This window comes from Malaya genurostris, chromosome 2, assembly GCF_030247185.1.
Source record: "Malaya genurostris strain Urasoe2022 chromosome 2, Malgen_1.1, whole genome shotgun sequence".
In the NCBI taxonomy this organism is placed as follows: Eukaryota; Metazoa; Arthropoda; class Insecta; order Diptera; family Culicidae; genus Malaya; species Malaya genurostris.
The window spans coordinates 137,838,109-137,854,616 of NC_080571.1; the positions used below are offsets into that span (position 1 = coordinate 137,838,109).

The 16,508-nt window shown below is 38.2% G+C and overlaps 1 protein-coding gene across 13 annotated transcripts in view; it reads right to left on the bottom strand.

Moving 5' to 3' along the window:
• LOC131430107 (regulating synaptic membrane exocytosis protein 2) overlaps window positions 1-16,508 on the bottom strand; it is a 1,567,561-nt gene that overhangs the window by 318,260 nt on the left and 1,232,793 nt on the right. The window contains exon 10 of one of the 13 annotated variants that reach the window (XM_058594803.1): window positions 15,959-16,496. The exons of the other annotated variants lie outside the window; for them this stretch is intronic. Coding sequence (XP_058450786.1) covers window positions 16,434-16,496 — 63 coding nt within the window. The 3' untranslated portion in view covers window positions 15,959-16,433. Of the gene's footprint in view, window positions 1-15,958; window positions 16,497-16,508 lie in introns of those variants that run through there. 13 annotated transcript variants of the gene reach the window in all.

The following is a 16,508-nucleotide window of genomic DNA, read 5'->3' on the forward strand; positions in this document are numbered from 1 at the left end:
GACAAGGACTAGTGAAGTACATGAGATGGCTTCACTGGATATATTAGAACAAAAATTCGAACAATACTGCACGAAATTTGAAGAGAGGTGCTCAATCTCTGAAATACAAATAATTCAAAATTTGTACGTATTAGGTTAGGGATAGTTATAAGTAGGTACATATTTTATAAATAATTAAAATAAATATTATGATTAAACATTAGTATACAGAACAAGAGTAACTAAAACACCTAATATTAATAACGAATCGTATGAACAACAAAGATGAAAGGCCAAAGGGTTAAAACACTTGTACTGTAAAATGTTGATGTAATACACAAAAATAAGATTATTAAACAGATATTTATGCAAAAAAAATATGTGAGATATAGCGTCATTTAATTTAAAACAGCTACTCTGAGCGCACGAGACAACGTCAGCACGATGGCACTGAAAACCAGTGGAAAGACAGCCAAAAAATCCAGCAAGGCCCATTCAAAGCACTTTTCAGTGCTTTTCAGACAATTCAAAGCACTTTTCAGTGCTAAAGATCACCATAAACAACTAGTTGAATTTTGTCGCTTTCCTACTATTTGCTGATCAACTGTTCCCGAAACAAGACACACACGAGAAACATCTCAGATCTAAATGCAGATCTAGTTGATTGTGACAATTCAAGTCACTTTTTAGTGCCACAGATAGTCAATTATTATTATTATTATTATTATTATTATTATTATTATTATTATTATTATTATTATTATTATTATTATTATTATTATTATCATTATTATTATTAAAATTACTCTTGCCTACCGAAGATCGTCGATACATTTCAGACCAGGCCATTGCATTGTCTCGTACTGAAATTTCGAGAAGAATCTGATACCTTCGAACTTCATAGCTTCAATAAAAATAAATTACAGTAAATTAAAAGTAATTTTTTCAAGTTTTTTTAATATATAGTTGTAAAATAGTAGCTGTTTAATGTAACTAATCTGTACTTTAATGTAGGTGCATCGCTTCAAACTCTATTAGTAAAAAAGGGGAAAGCTTGCACAATTCATAAAATCAATCAACTAACTGATATTCGGAAAAGTGATGGGAGCGTCCCAATTTTTCCGTATTCACGACATCCAGTTATGTCTCTGACATTACCCACCCGCCTTTTTTAACTCGCTACCGGATCATTTTTATTTGCCAGAGATTATCGCCAGCAGAAACAATCGGATTCATAGCATCCATTGAGAGTCGAATGTAAACATCACAACATCAGATGATCATCGATATCGAGCCGAGGGACAATCCAGATGTTTAGTAGACTATCAGTACGATGAGGTTTTCTGAAGGGGTCAGGATGTTCGTAAACGACGAAGTAATTAGCGTCCTTTAGATGTCATCGCTACTTCGACTCGCGAATAAATGAGTCTTTCATCGATACGGAAATTTGGGTGAAAAGTTATTACCGGGACTACTTGTTTCCGATTGAGCAACTATAAAAAGGACTGTGACAGCAAGAGAGACAGGTTTTTCTTAGTCCGACTGTGTTGCTAGACGTCAGTGTCAATTGTATATTTTTATAATATAAAAGTTTAGAAAAGGTTATTATGTAACACATGGATCAATAAGTCCCGAGACTAAAGCAGAGATATCGCTCGTAGTAAACCAGTAACCACGTCTTCCTAGAGTACTAACCTTTGCTTGAAACGGGTCAAAATTTTAAGTCGATCCGACCAGAAACAGCTGAGTTATCGAGGTTGGAGTAAAGCCGTTTTGTAGTTTGTTTAAAAAATCGAAAAATCCAAGTCTCGTGTTTTGATAAAACATTGTTTTTTAATGGGTAAAAACACCGTTCAAGCCAAATAATGGATTGAAAAATGTTATCCGGACTCTTGCCCATCAAAAGCAACGATTTGTCGGTGGTTCGCCGAGTTTAAACGTGGTCGTACCGACACAAATGACGGGGAACGCTCGGGTAAACCTGGGGAAGCCGTTACACCGGAAAATGTGAGTGAAGTGACAAAAATTATAATGAAAGATCGTAAAGTGAAGCTCCGTGAGATTGCTGAGATGACACAGATATCATATGGAAGTGTATTTACTATCCTTCATGAAAAATTGAGCATGAAAAAGGTTTTTTCCAAGTAGATGCCGGGATTGCTGCAATGCACCCTGCCACAAGTCGATGGAAACAATGGCGAAATTGAACGAATTGGGCTTTGATCTGCTTCCCCACCCCCCATACTCGCCAGATTTAGCCCCCAGTGACTACTGGCTCTTTGCTGATCTTAAAAAAATGCTCCATGGAAAAAGATTTTGCTCAAATGAGGAGGTCATCGCTGAAACTGAAGCTTATTTTGAAGTGAAAGATAAATTTTTTTATAAACATGGTATTGAAAAATTAGAAAAACGTTGGAACCATTGTATCACCCTAAAAGGTGATTATCGATGATGAATAAAAAAAAATTTGTAAAAAAAATGTTGTTTCCATTGTTAGTCTCGGGACTTATTGATCCATGTGTTAAAAGTTAAGATTAAAGTAAAATAGAAAGTGTTGTGCGTAGAAGGTTTCTAGTGCAAAAATTTTCACTGAACCGAAAATCCACCATGTAAGTCCGCTCCAGCTGTTTGTACTATACCGTTTATCGTTGCTCCCACTGATCGCCATCAGTATATGACATTCGGCTCTCCGGGCCTCGGTTGAAGTCGGTTTTAGCAGTGATTGTATAGCCTTTCTGTGTAAGAAAGGCAAAAAGTTTGTCCATAAACTAATATAACCTACATAGTGAAACAGTACTCAGGTCGGTTAGGCCATCTCTGAGGTAACAAAAAGAGATACTTCCGAAACCGGAATCTGAGAACCGGTATAATCGAAGTTAATTCGAGAAAAGTGACTGGAATCCATTTTTGAGTCTGTGGCTACAATCGTCGGTCATTAATTAAAAACCCAAGAACAAGGAAAGCCAAATTAATGTTTGGCTAATTAATGACTACCGATTGGAACAGTTTTGAGGCAAGTTTAAAAATAATTTCACTTCTTATTTCCGGTGCCAATCGAGAACGAGCATAGCTGGAATCGGGTTTTTTTTATTCAATAATATAATATAATTTTTCAGGCACACTGCTTAAGCTCTATGATGCCGGCTTTTTCTAATTTTAGGTAACGACTAACATAAAATTGTTATATTGGTGTTGCAATTGTCGATTCTCGAGAATCCAGCCTACAGCTGGCAATCCGCAGTGGTCGATGAACTGAATATAGCGTGAGTCTTCCAGATGACGTTGGTAAATATTTATGCTGGCCGCATACTTTGGTCCGTATGGGTCCGCGGAAAACACCCCCAGACTACGAAGACCCGGCGGGTGGCCCGCATGCTGGTCATCGATTGGAGCGGTCTTCCATTGGGGTTGATGGTTATGTTACGGAAGAGAAGGAAAGAGACATAGACTAGTAAATATTGTAGAAAAACGGGGTAAAAAGGCGGGTGGGTAATGTCAGAGGCATAACTGGATGTCGTGAATACGAAAACAACTGACAAGTTCCTTAACACTTCCGAATATCAATTAGTTGATCAAATGTATAAAATTGTATGTAGAATTTGAAACGATGCACCTAAACTAAAGTACAGATTAGTTACATTTAACATACTGAAACACGAATATTATGAAATAGTCAGTATAGTTCTTTATAATAAAATAACGGTGGCTCTTAATCAGAACCTTTTATGGAAGCGTTTGTGATGGAGAGTGATGAGTTGAATTCGAACTCCGATGGATGTCGCTGATTTCCGTCATCTAATTTCAGGCTGAACTGTTGTACGTGGGTGCGATACTGATATGGTTGGTGTAGGTGTAGCGTTTACAACCGATTATAATCTTTCAATAAAGAAAACATTAATTCGCTGGGTTGATCAATGATACAATAGGCCTAATTTATTGAACGAAACTATCAATATGCTATAGGGATTCGTTTCGAACATTCAGAAGGGTCAAATTGCATAATTCTCTACGACGTTAAACTCTGGAACATTTTTCGCAAAAACAAAGAAGGCTTCACTTGATCTCGATTACTGTGAATTTCACACAGCGAAACGTGCCTTCGATTTGCGAACAACAAATCCTAATAGTTCTTTAGAAAACTTTTGAGCCATTAGAACGGCTGATTTTGTGTAATGCTCTCCACCGTTTTTTCATCAATGCAAATGACTGGCAGCTGTGACGTAATCGCTCTTGTCGGAAGCGAAACTAGCTTTGTAAACGACACAAAATACATCTGCTCGCAGTGGCGATAGAATCCAAACTGATCCAATTTTGGTTAGAAGCTTTCTTTTCACGTGATTTCGTTTGTAGCTTTTTCACTAATGGGCGGTCCTAACGGCTATAAAAATAGCCGCATACAGAATTTGATGTCGATTATTTCATTTCGGATTTGCATAATTTATTGATAGAAAAAATTTCAAAATGCTGTAGGGATTCGTTTCTAGCATTCAGAAGGACCAAATTGAGGAACTCACTACGATATTCACCACTTTTCGGAACATTTTTCTCGAACGATTTGTTGTACAGCAGCAGATATTTTGTTCTCTTCCTCAGAACGCGTTCTGATTGGCTGGTGTTGACATGGGTCAAATGAGACAGGTTTTTCAATAGTGTACAATTGAAATATTTCAATGCCTTTGCTATACACGTTTAAGTTGAAAAATCTCGATTCTCTTCGTAGCTAGATTATATAAATCCTTTCACAGATCACTGAGCTATGAGCTTTAAAAATACGAGAGGAGCAAACGCGTCTTATGAATTATCCTCTTTGATACTCGTTTATACCAAACATTTCAGAAAATTTCAATTTTGAATTATTTGAGATTATGTCACACAACTGATAATTTTATCATAAAATTATGATCATATTTCCGATGGCGTGTAGCAAAAATTATGTTGATTCGTTAGATACAACAAGAGATATTCACGATCAAAAACTTATCACTCTCTCAGAGGGTAAATTTTGAAAAGGCACCCCATAGTAAAGTGAGTCGTATTCACGACAAAAGGGGATATGGGAACGAAATGCCTAGAAAACGACAGAGATATAATTAGTTGACAACGAGATGGTGAAGAGAGGGGAAAGGGAGAACAGAAAAGTTAGTGACAACAAAAAGATCTAGTTAGTTCCAATGAAGATGGTGGACAGGGCGAGGGGTCGATAGAATCGGGCGGACGTCAGTGTCGAACCTGCAGTTAGAGAATATTCTTAGCCATAGTTAAAATATCGTCGAGGAATGGGAAGTACTTTCTCTGCAAGATATAATAGATTGCACTTGTATATAAATGTGTTCAAGGAATTGGTATATGAGAAGCATGTATGAACCACCCCGACTCGCCAACACATCCCGAACCGGAATCTCAGGCGGTCTACCTCGGGCCCTAAGGGATTCCAGTAGCTTCGACCTGGCGTCGCTATACTCTACGCACGACCACACGACATGCTCGATGTCCTGGTAACCGTCGCCACAGGTGCTGAGATTGCTCTCCATGAGCCGAATACGCCGAAGATGTGCGTTGAGTGTATAATGATTTGACATGAGCCGCGACATAACACGAATGAAATCGCGACTCACGTTCATCCCCTTGAACCAAGGTTTCGTCGATACCTAAGGAATAATGGAGTGTAACCATCGTCCCAGTTCGTCATTCGTCCATGAAGTTTGCCAACTTTCGAGAGTTTTCTGACGAGAAATACTGAAAAATTCATTGAATCAGAAGTATCCAGGAAATGAGCACGGTTGAAGGCAAACGAAGAAGGATTAAAACGGGTCTGTGAATTAAGCTCGACAAGCCTTTCGAAGTTTTCAATCACCATCGGATTCAAGATATCGCATCGGATAAGCAATCGATATGAGAGATCCCAGAATCGATTTTTCAACGGTAAGACGCGAGCACTTCGAGACTCATCGTATGAGTCGTTTGCATGCAACCTAGGGCAATACGCAAACAACGATACTGAATTCTTTCCAGTTTAATGAAATGGGTGTTCGCGGCGGATGTGAAGCAGAAGCATCCATATTCCATTACAGACAATATCGTTGTTTGGTACAGCCTGATCAGGTCTCCTGGGTGGGCACCCAACCAAGTTCCGGTTATTGTGAGAAGAAAATTGATTCTCTGCTGGCATTTTTGTTTCAGATACCTAACATGACATCCCCAGGTGCCGTTGGAGTCGAACGAGACACCGACATATTTGAATATGAAGACCTGAGCTATGGTTTCACCCCCTAATTGAAACTGTAGTTGTGCTGGTTCTCGTTTCCTTGAAAATACAATCAGCTCAGTTTTTTCCGTAGAGAACTCGATACCCATTTGAAGAGCCAATCTCGACAAGTTGTCGAGGGTGTCTTGCAATGGTCCTTGGAGATCGGCAGCTTAAGATCCTATAATGGACACAACGCTGTCGTCGGCAAGTTGTCTTAGCGTGCAAGATGTGTTGATACATTCATCAATGTTGTTTACGTAAAAGTTGTATAAAAGGCCTTAAGCATGAGCCCTGAGGAAGACCCATGTAACTGAATCGTATTGTCGACAAATCACCATGCGCGGAATACATGTATTTCTCGGATAATAGATTATACAAAAAGTTATTCATAATGGGTGAAAGACCATGCTGATGCAACTTCTCGGAAAGGATGTTTATGGAGACTGAGTCAAAAGCCCCCTTGATGTCTAGAAAAACTGACGCCATTTGTTTTTTACGAGCAAATGCCAATTGAATTTCGGTTGAGAGCAACGCAAGACAATCGTTCGTTCCTTTTCCTCTTCGGAAGCCAAATTGTGTATCTGAAAGTAAGCCATTAGTCTCGACCCAATTGTCTAGACGAAACAGAATAATTTTTTCGAACAATTTCCGGATTCAGGAAAGCATAGCAATCGGCCGATACGAATTGTGATCGAAGGCTGGTTTACCTGGTTTTTGAATGGCGATTACTCTAACTTGTCTCCAGTCGTGTGGGACAATATTATCCTCAAGAAGCTTATTGAATAAATTCAATAAGCGACTTTTGGCAGAGTTGGCAAATTTTTTAATAAGTTGAATTTGATTTTGTCTAACGCCGGAGGAACCAAAAAGGCGTTTCGTTCTGTTTGATGAGGCGACGCGCATGATCGTCTGTTCCGGAACAGAGTCAGGACATACTTTTTTAGAGAAATCGAATATCCAGCGATTAGAATATTATTCATTTTCGTTCCTGGTGTTATGGTTACGCATTCGTCGGGCCGTGTTCCAAAGAGTGCTCATTGATGTTTTTCTCGATAATTCGTCTACAAATCGACGCCAATAACCGCTTTTCTTCGCTTTAATCAACCTTTTCATTTTAGCGTCTAATGCCGCATAGTTTCTATAATTATCAGGTGTTCCGTTTTTCCTAAACTCGATAAATGATGAAGCCCTCTTCGCGTTTAATTCTGAGCACTCTTTGTCCCACCAGGGGTTCGGAGGACGAATGCTTGTTTTCGCGCCGGGTACACGTTTCGTCTGAGCTGGAATCGCGGAGTCGAGAATCAAGCCAGCCAAAAACGTGTACTCTTCCTCCGGAGGAAGTTCTTGTGTTGTTTCTAGTTCCTCAGATATCGAATTTGCGTAGCATTTCCAATCAATATTGAAATCAGGATAGCTAGATGATCGCTACCGTGGGGATCAGGGATCACCTTCCAGGAATTCGTGTCATTTCTCCCGTATTCAAGATTGTCATATTGAAGTTGTCGCAAATATCATGGATCATAGTTGATCTGTTATCGTCGAGAGGACAGCCCCATCCCGTACCGTGTGAGTTAAAGTTTCCTCAAACCAACGTCGGTGCAGGAAGGAGCTCAATGATATCACTGAGCCGCTGATACCCAACCGAGGCTCTTGGGGAATATAGATGGAAGCAATGCAAAGATCCTTGCCTTTGATTGTAACGTGACATGCGACAACTTCAATACCTGGTATCGAGGGGAGGTTAATGCGATAGAAAGAATAGCACTTTTTGATCCCCAAAAGTACTTCTCCATTGGGATTATCTCGATCCAGACGAATAATATTAAAATCGTGAAAGTTTAAGGGTATTTCAAAAGTTAGCCAAGTTTCGCACAATGCAAATGCGTCACATATCAGATTATTCACTAGAGTTTTGAAAGGATCTATTTTCGGGGTGATACTTCTACAATTCCACTGTAAAACAGTGATTGAATCCTTAACCTCGGAGGGTGACATATCCATCGAAGGATACGATCGCTGAAAGAAGGGGCCAATTTGCAGTCATCTGCTTCAAATATGTTTTCAATGTAGGCATGAATGCATTTAAAATGCTTTTAAGAAGGTCAGATATGTTGAAATTTTTGAAAATCCAGTCCACAATATCTGAGAACTTGATAAGTCCAGCACTGAGTTGGTTCTCAGATAGGTTTTCGGGGACGCTTGGGGGGTTTGATGTCCCAGGAAGTGGTGGAAATTCTTTCGTAGAATTTAGATTTCCTAGACCAGGAGCATTTTGCTTCGGTTTTGCTTTAGCACCACTTCCTCTAGCTGTATTTTTTAGAGGCCCTTCTGAGGATATCTTCGAACCCTTACTAGGAAGTTTATGGGAGGATATATTTCTTCTCTTTCTATAGCTTTGAGGGACAGCCGAAGATGTACCTTCCAAAGGGTCGTCATAGTCACTCTCGTCATTTGACAAGCAGGCATATGGGTTCGTTATTTGTTTGGGGGAGTGGCACTTTTCAGCATATCGGCATAAGAGCGTATGAATGTTCTTTCAGAGAACGCTTCATTCTATCACCGCGAAGTCTATACGCGGGACATGCCGAGAGGTCATGCGGATCCTCCTTACAATAGAGGCACTTTTCAGTATCTTTACCGCAAGAGCCATCCGCATGTCCTCCCCCACAGTTAGCACACCGGGGCTTATTGCAGCAATGAGAAGCTGTATGCCCCAATTGTTTACAGTTGGTACAGTTCATTACTCGCGGTACAAAGAGACGAACGGGCAGACGAACCCGGTCCAAGAGGACGTAGTTGGGTAAAGCCGAGCCAGCAAAGGTAACTCGATAAGAATCTGATTTGGGATAAGATTTTGTTCCATCCCCGGCGATCGTTACTGAATGCAAGCGTTTGCAATCTAGTATCTTGACATTCTTAAGTAAGGGGTTTTTAAAACAACTTGCTCCGTACTTAAGAATGTCCTCACAAGTCAGAGTCGAATCGGTTACCACGCCGTCTATTTCGACTTCACGAGCTGGTACGTACACGCGGTAGTCCCGCGTAAAGTGCACATTTCGAACAATCTCGTTTGCCTGCTGATAGCTGATTAGTAAGACCCTGAGCTTGTCTGGACGTACTTTATCTATTCTTTTTATAGTAGAATATCGCGAGGTCAGGTCACGAGATATTTTCAAAATATTCAATTTTTTGTCATTCGATTTGGTCCGGAAATATACCGCATAAGGTCCGACCGGGAGTGCAAGCCCATCGGGATAGCTCTTAATGCGAGTCTTACTGCTGTCAGCAGAAGTCTCCATCTGATCATCAGGAGGGGGAGGATCAGGTTCAGAGTTGCTCATGTCCTCACGGATAGTTGTGAGGATAAAATGATGAGGAACCGATAATAGGAAGTATAAACAATGAGAAGACAGTACTTATCTTAAAATCCAGCCGATCTTCCACCAAGTTCTCGCTTTTGCAGATCGGTGTATCACCGCAGATGGTGTGTAAAAAACCTCCACGAGAAAAAAAAACACAATTGTTTATTATATTCAACGATTGCCGGTACTTTTCACTAGATCACAATATACAGTGATATCACAATAGCACCCGGCACTGGCCAACTGTGCCTATTGATACTAACACTCGCTAGAACACAGAGAGAGCAAAATGAACTTGAGAATGGATTAAAACGCTCGACTGGACAAATGTTAAGAGAAACGTAAATACGCATCCGATCACATCGACTGTTGATTTGGAACTGAGCTGGAATCGGGTTGTTTGGTTGTCTATTGACAATGGCTACCGATTGGAAAAGTTTCGAGAAAGCTAAGAAATTATTTACGTATCTTATTTCGTCGATCGTCGGTATCCAATTTTAAACACACTTTACCCTATGTTTCCGGAACTGGAGTTTTATATAAGACCATGAGACCTTTGATTTGAATCTAAGTTTGTTGAAATCGGTCACGCCATCTCTGAGAAAAGTGAGGAAGTAATTTGAAATAAGATTTTTTCACTAATTACACTGTAACTCCGGAACCGGAAGTCGGATCAAAAAAAATTCAGGAACTTCGTATAGGACAGTTGTGCCTTTCATTTGAATTTAAGTTTGTAGGAATCGATTTAGCCGTCTCTGGGAAAAGTTATTGTAAATATTTTTATTTTTTGGCACATATCATCCTGTAATTCAGGAACCGGAAGTCGGAGTCGAATAAAATTCAGGAACTTTGTGTGGGATACAAGACCTTTAATTTAAATCTAAGTTCACGAAAATCGATTCAGCCATCTCCGAGAAAAGTGAGTACAAAAAAATGTTACACACATACAGACATTTTGCGTAGTCGACGAACTGAGTCGAATGATATGTGACACTCGGCCCTCCGGGCGATTTGAAAGTCGGTTTTCACATTGATTGCATAGCCTTTCTATATGAGAAAGGCAAAAATTACTTACGCTGACAAACTTACTAATAGTAAATACGCACAACAAAAAAGGTCCTTATATGACAATTTGATTGTCAACTTCAAATAAAGAATATGTACACTAAACAAAAAAATCAAATAATATTGACTGTGCTACACTCGCTGGTAAAATTGAATAAAATTAAGTAAAATTTTTGCAAATAGATCCACGAAATAATTTCGAAATATTATGTGAAAGTATTGACCGCACCTTTGTACCCAACAATAATTAACTAATGACTGTAAATAACTCTTAACGAATTTTGGTTTAAATAACAATACATTTCAAACGAAGGTCGTTGTACCATAGAAGTGAAGAAGTGTCGTCCTCGGCACTTGGTTGGTTGTCTGGGGGTTTGGAATCTGGCCTCCTTTGACGTGTTTTATGGATTTCAGGTACAAATAGACAATGAACAGTGTGATTAATAACAATGATGAAGATAGTGATGTACCTCCTATTAGGCTCCATTTCCATGTTTGATCGGTCTCCTGTTGCAGAAATACTTTTTCTAGGTCGTTTTTGTTGGAAAGCACTACATTTTCTATTTTTGCAATGTCATGCGTCTTTACAATTTGTTTATGGATAACTAGATCGTGCAATGCTTCTTGGATTGTTTCAATATCGCTATTTTTTTCTTTGGATGTAAAATTATGTCCCATGTAGGTGGTTGTACAGTTTAAGAATGATAATACGAAATTCCCGGAAAGGTATCTATTACTTGGTCCGCAGTTAGAGCGTAGTTCGGAGTGTTGAGCATTCTGAATTAGAATTTGATTAGTTTCGAATTAGCTGAAGTTTCGTTCTTTTCCTCAAAAGGCAATGCGGTACTTCGCACATAACGAGTGGGTAGATGCATGAGTCTTTAAATTCCTTAATGTGGATATTCAGTTGAACGTAATCATCGAGTTTTGATGTAGTAAAGAGCTGTTTATTTTGTTTGATTATGAACTGAGAATAGTCTTTTATAATGGTGTTGTTCTAAATTACTGGATAAATGATCGCGTGGATGATCGCTGATTCTTTCGATTCCAACTCTTGAACAAGTAGTATGTACAGTAATGTATGTTTGCTGCTTGCTATTTTTGGGCTTATCAAGTTGAGTACTGTTTCGGATATATCTGTTTGGATTCCCTGGTTGTTCAGAATTATTCTTACCAGATGTATTTCCCTATTATATAGTATTTTACTGTTTGTAAAGTATATTTTGGGGAATAGTATTGCTTCTTGGATGTTGATTAGAATTTTGTTAAGTTTATCGATATTCATCATCGTTGTAATCCTATCTATTTCGTCTAAGATTTTTTTGTTGATGTGCTGTTTTTCTATTATCTGGTTTATGGTAGACGTTAAATTTGCGATGCTGTTACCGATTTATTTGTTTATTTTGATTTGGTGGTTTTTTTCATTTATGAGTTGATTTAGTGTTTTGTTTCTGATTCGTAAGTCTTGGGTGATCCATTTCCATACCGTGCCAATGGTCTCCCCTCCATTGCTCCTATGGGTCGTTGGTTTGATTTTTTCTAATTTTTGCACACATGTTTGGGAAAAAGTATGACCGTTTAATTTGTGCTTCTACTATTGTTATTCTTCGATGCGCTCTCTCCTGTTCTTTTGTAATTATTTGATCCCGTCTATTTTCGTTTTGAACGTCTTCCACTATTTCCTCAGTGAAGACGAAGTGACCTTTCTGATTAAAATTCTCTCTACAGGAACGCCATTTACTTACGTCATAAAGGCGCTTTGTTTGCCGTTGTGAAAGCGCTTTAAAAAAAGTACGGGTGTGTAATGTCAGAGACATAACTGGATGTCGTGAATACGAATAAAACTGACACTCTTTCTTTATACTATCGAATATTAGTTAGTTGATCGATTATGTGCATTGTGCGAGCTTTCTTCTTTTTCACTACTAGAATTTGAAACGATACTCCTAAACTAAAGTACAGATTAGTTACACAATTAAATATTACGAAATAACCAGTGTAGTTCTTTATGATAAAATAATGGTAGTTCTGAAAGGAACCTTTCATTGAAGGCTTCTAAGTCGGTGCTATGCATTTTATATAGCAAATCAGCAGAAAGTTCTACTACAAACTATAAATGGTTGAAAAATGGGCCGTATACAGTACAGTGAAGAAAATTTCGCATAACTCTTTGGGTATACAATTATTGTTCGAAATAGAACTATACAAATTTTGATGTCAAGCATTTCGTTGCGGATTTAAATATTTCACTGAAAGAAGTTATCAAAATGCCCTACGAGATAAATTTCTGGCATTCAGAAGGGCCAAATTGTGTAATTCTCTAAGATATTAAACACTGTTGCGAATTTTGCACAAAGCTTATCAAATTATCCTGAAAACTGGCTCTGTGACCTGACCGTTTGAGGCTTTACACCACATAAAAGGTCTACTTTCATTGTCGACTGCTCCTCCTGACGACCGAAGTCCAAATGAGACTTTTGGGCTTTATACTTGGTTTGTTCTTACTGATATTGGTGGGAGAACCTTACCTCGACATCCAGTTTCGTCTGTAGCAATAAAAGAAATGAACAGTTTTTATTCAAAGTTTTCCTATTCTATTTGTTCAATAGATTCTGATATGTGCCTAAGTACCTTGAAACCGTCGTCCGGATGCGCAAAAGGCAAGCAAGCGTGATGATTTTTTTTTCAAAAGTTTTAGAAAACTTAGTTTTTTAACTATTTTTAGGGTTTTTTCACGCTGTTGAAAATTTTATCACAAATTCCTAATCATATTACCGATAGCGTGTAGAAAAAAAATGTTGTTGGGTTAAGTACATCAAAAGATATTCGTGGTAAAGTTCTGCCCATTCTTGCCCAGGACAAAAGAACCGATTTGAAGAATTCTGGAATTAGGAACTGGACCTGAGCTCGGGAACTATATTCAGAACTTAGAACAGACTCAGAATTCAGTTGGAGTTTAATAGACTACAATTTCGAAACTGAAATCAGTTCCGGAATCTTTTTCCAGAATCCAGTTCAGCACGCAGGCTCTGAATTCTAAACCCATATTCCGGAACTAAGCTCTGCACGGAAAGAAATCCGTTACTGCTGTCATGATTAGAAAATCATGAAACCAATCATTTTAACTTCTTATGAAACCATGAGCAATAAGTCTTCTCCCATGAAAATTAATCGTGATCCGAAAATGCGTTACTTGAGGAATGTATTTCTTCTACAGCTCATAACTCCAATTTTCTATCCGGATATCACTTTGAACCCTCTGCCTCAAGTGATGTGTTGGATTGCTTAATAGATTAATGGTACGACAACAAACAGGCATTGAAAAATAAGAACTACTGAAAATTTTCACTTGATCCTGAGGCATATTCATTTTTTAATTGTGTTGGTTTACCCACCGGATGACAGAGAATTGACAACATTAAGATAATGAACCGAAAATTGACATTATAAGTTTTACATTTTGTATGAATATATCTGAATGTATTCTTACATATTCGATGTGACTGTTGTTGTTGAAATAATATTACGAGTAAACCGAAAAATAAATTCTACTGTAAATTAGGAACACCATCTAAATTCGACCGTAAATTAAGAGCACCATCTAACGAAAATTAGTTTTTTTTTGTTCAACCAGTTTGGTTGATTTGTTTCATAGATATAACAACACAAGCTGTATTGATTTACCTAAATATTTTAAATAAGACGATTTTGCAAATGATGTTCCGAAAAAAATAAAAGGGAAAATCAAACCGCAGTGTTTGCAAGTATTCGACATAGAATTTCTTTTTAAGAGGTTTGATTCACACGTGGTTTTTCATGCAGTTCGTTTAAGTGTTTAAATTCTGAAACACAAAATCAAAACTGGAGCAATGAACGCAAGTAAACACGTTATTTAAGGTGTCGTGGTTTTTCAAAAACATATATAAATTGTTGATGCTTCAGATTAAAAGAAATTCGTTGTGCTTTGCACTGTTTTGCTATTCAAATGTACAATATTTGAGACATTAGTTAAAATCGTGTTCAAAATACGCCACACACTTTCACACCATTCCATTTAATTCATATTTGAAATCTTCATATTTTAAAACATAACGCCTGAATTTATGTTGCAAAGATTACCATCATAGCAGAAACACGCCTGAAGTTATACCCAACAACGTCAAATGTGTTATGCTAAATTTCCACGAAATCAGTCAAAATGGATCATGATCCGAGAACTTTTAATCATGGTGTATTATCATAACATGAAAATATACAATTTTCGTCAAATCATCACTCGTTTAGCTCATTTCTTGAATCGAAATTTTGCCCGTGTGAAGCTTGAAGACGATTTCTCGTCACGACTACCAAAATGGGTTGCATAGAGAACAGTAAAATGTCGCATAATTCTTTGGGAGTATTATTATGATTCTAAAAAGAATCGAACAGAAGAATTCTGGAATGAGGAACTGGACCTGAGTTCAAGAACTAAATTTAGAACTAAGAGCAGGCTCGGAGTGTCGGCTTGATGACCGGAAAGCGAATGAGAGTTGCTACATTATTTTTGCATAAATATCTGTTTATTAATCTTATTTTTGTGTATTACATCAACATTTTACAGTACAAGTGTTTTGACCCTTTGGCCTTTCATCTTTGTTGTTCATACGATTCGTTATTAATAATAGGTGTTTTAGTTACTCTTGTTTTACATACTAATGTTTAATCATAATATTTATTTTAATTATTTTTAAAATATCTACCTACTTATAACTGTCCCTAACCTTTAGTATTTGCAATGACTGAGCGGAAATATATATTGGAGAAGCCAAGTGAAAGAAAAACTAACAGAAAAGATGAATTTGGAAAAAGATACGCACTCAGAGACAGGACTCGAACCTGCGTTCATATGCATTGCGTGCATACGCGCTACCATTTCGCCACTCTGATCTTGCTTTAGCCACACTAAAACTCACAGACATGGTAGCAACGTACATCGAACATGGTCTACATCCTGGCCGTCACCCGACCGACACCTTATATCCAAACATCTCTGTCCATCAAACACTAGTCCTCTCGCTTTATACCTATTTCTCCGATCAAGCATTGAGTAGGAGAGTGTATTTATAATCGCTTGTCACCTTCTTTAATGGTGCCAGTCGCTGGCTGGACATCGTCAGCGACAGACCCCTATGAAGGTTGTATTGATTGTCTGCCCTTTCCTACCAAAAGCAGATTGTTACGGAAAATCAAACCGCAATTGTTTTTAACGATTTATTAATTTTTAGTTTGACGTAAAGCCGCCATGACTAAGTTTAGTTTTTGCAATGACTAAGCGGAAATATATATTGGAGAAGCCAAGTGAAAGAAAAACTAACAGAAAAGATGAATTTTTGGAAAAAGATACGCGCTCAGAGACAGGACTCGAACCTGCGTTATTATGCATTCCGTGCATACGCGCTACCATTTCGCCACTCTGATCTTGCTTTAGCCACACTAAAACTCACAGACATGGTAGCAACGTACATCGAACATGGTCTACATCCTGGCCGTCACCCGACCGACACCTTATATCCAAACATCTTCTCTGTCCATCAAACACTAGTCTTCTCGCTTTATACCTATTTCTCCGATCAAGCATTGAGTAGGAGAGTGTATTTATAATCGCTTGTCACCTTCTTTAATGGTGGCAGTCGCTTTGAATTATTTGTATTTCAGAGATTGAGCACCTCTCTTCAAATTTCGTGCAGTATTGTTCGAATTTTTGTTCTAGTATATCCAGGGAGGCCATCTCATGTACTTCACTAGTCCTTGTCCAAGGGGGTTGTTGACCATGGATGCTGCATCTTCTTCGTGGTTCTTGGGATCTGTAATGTTGG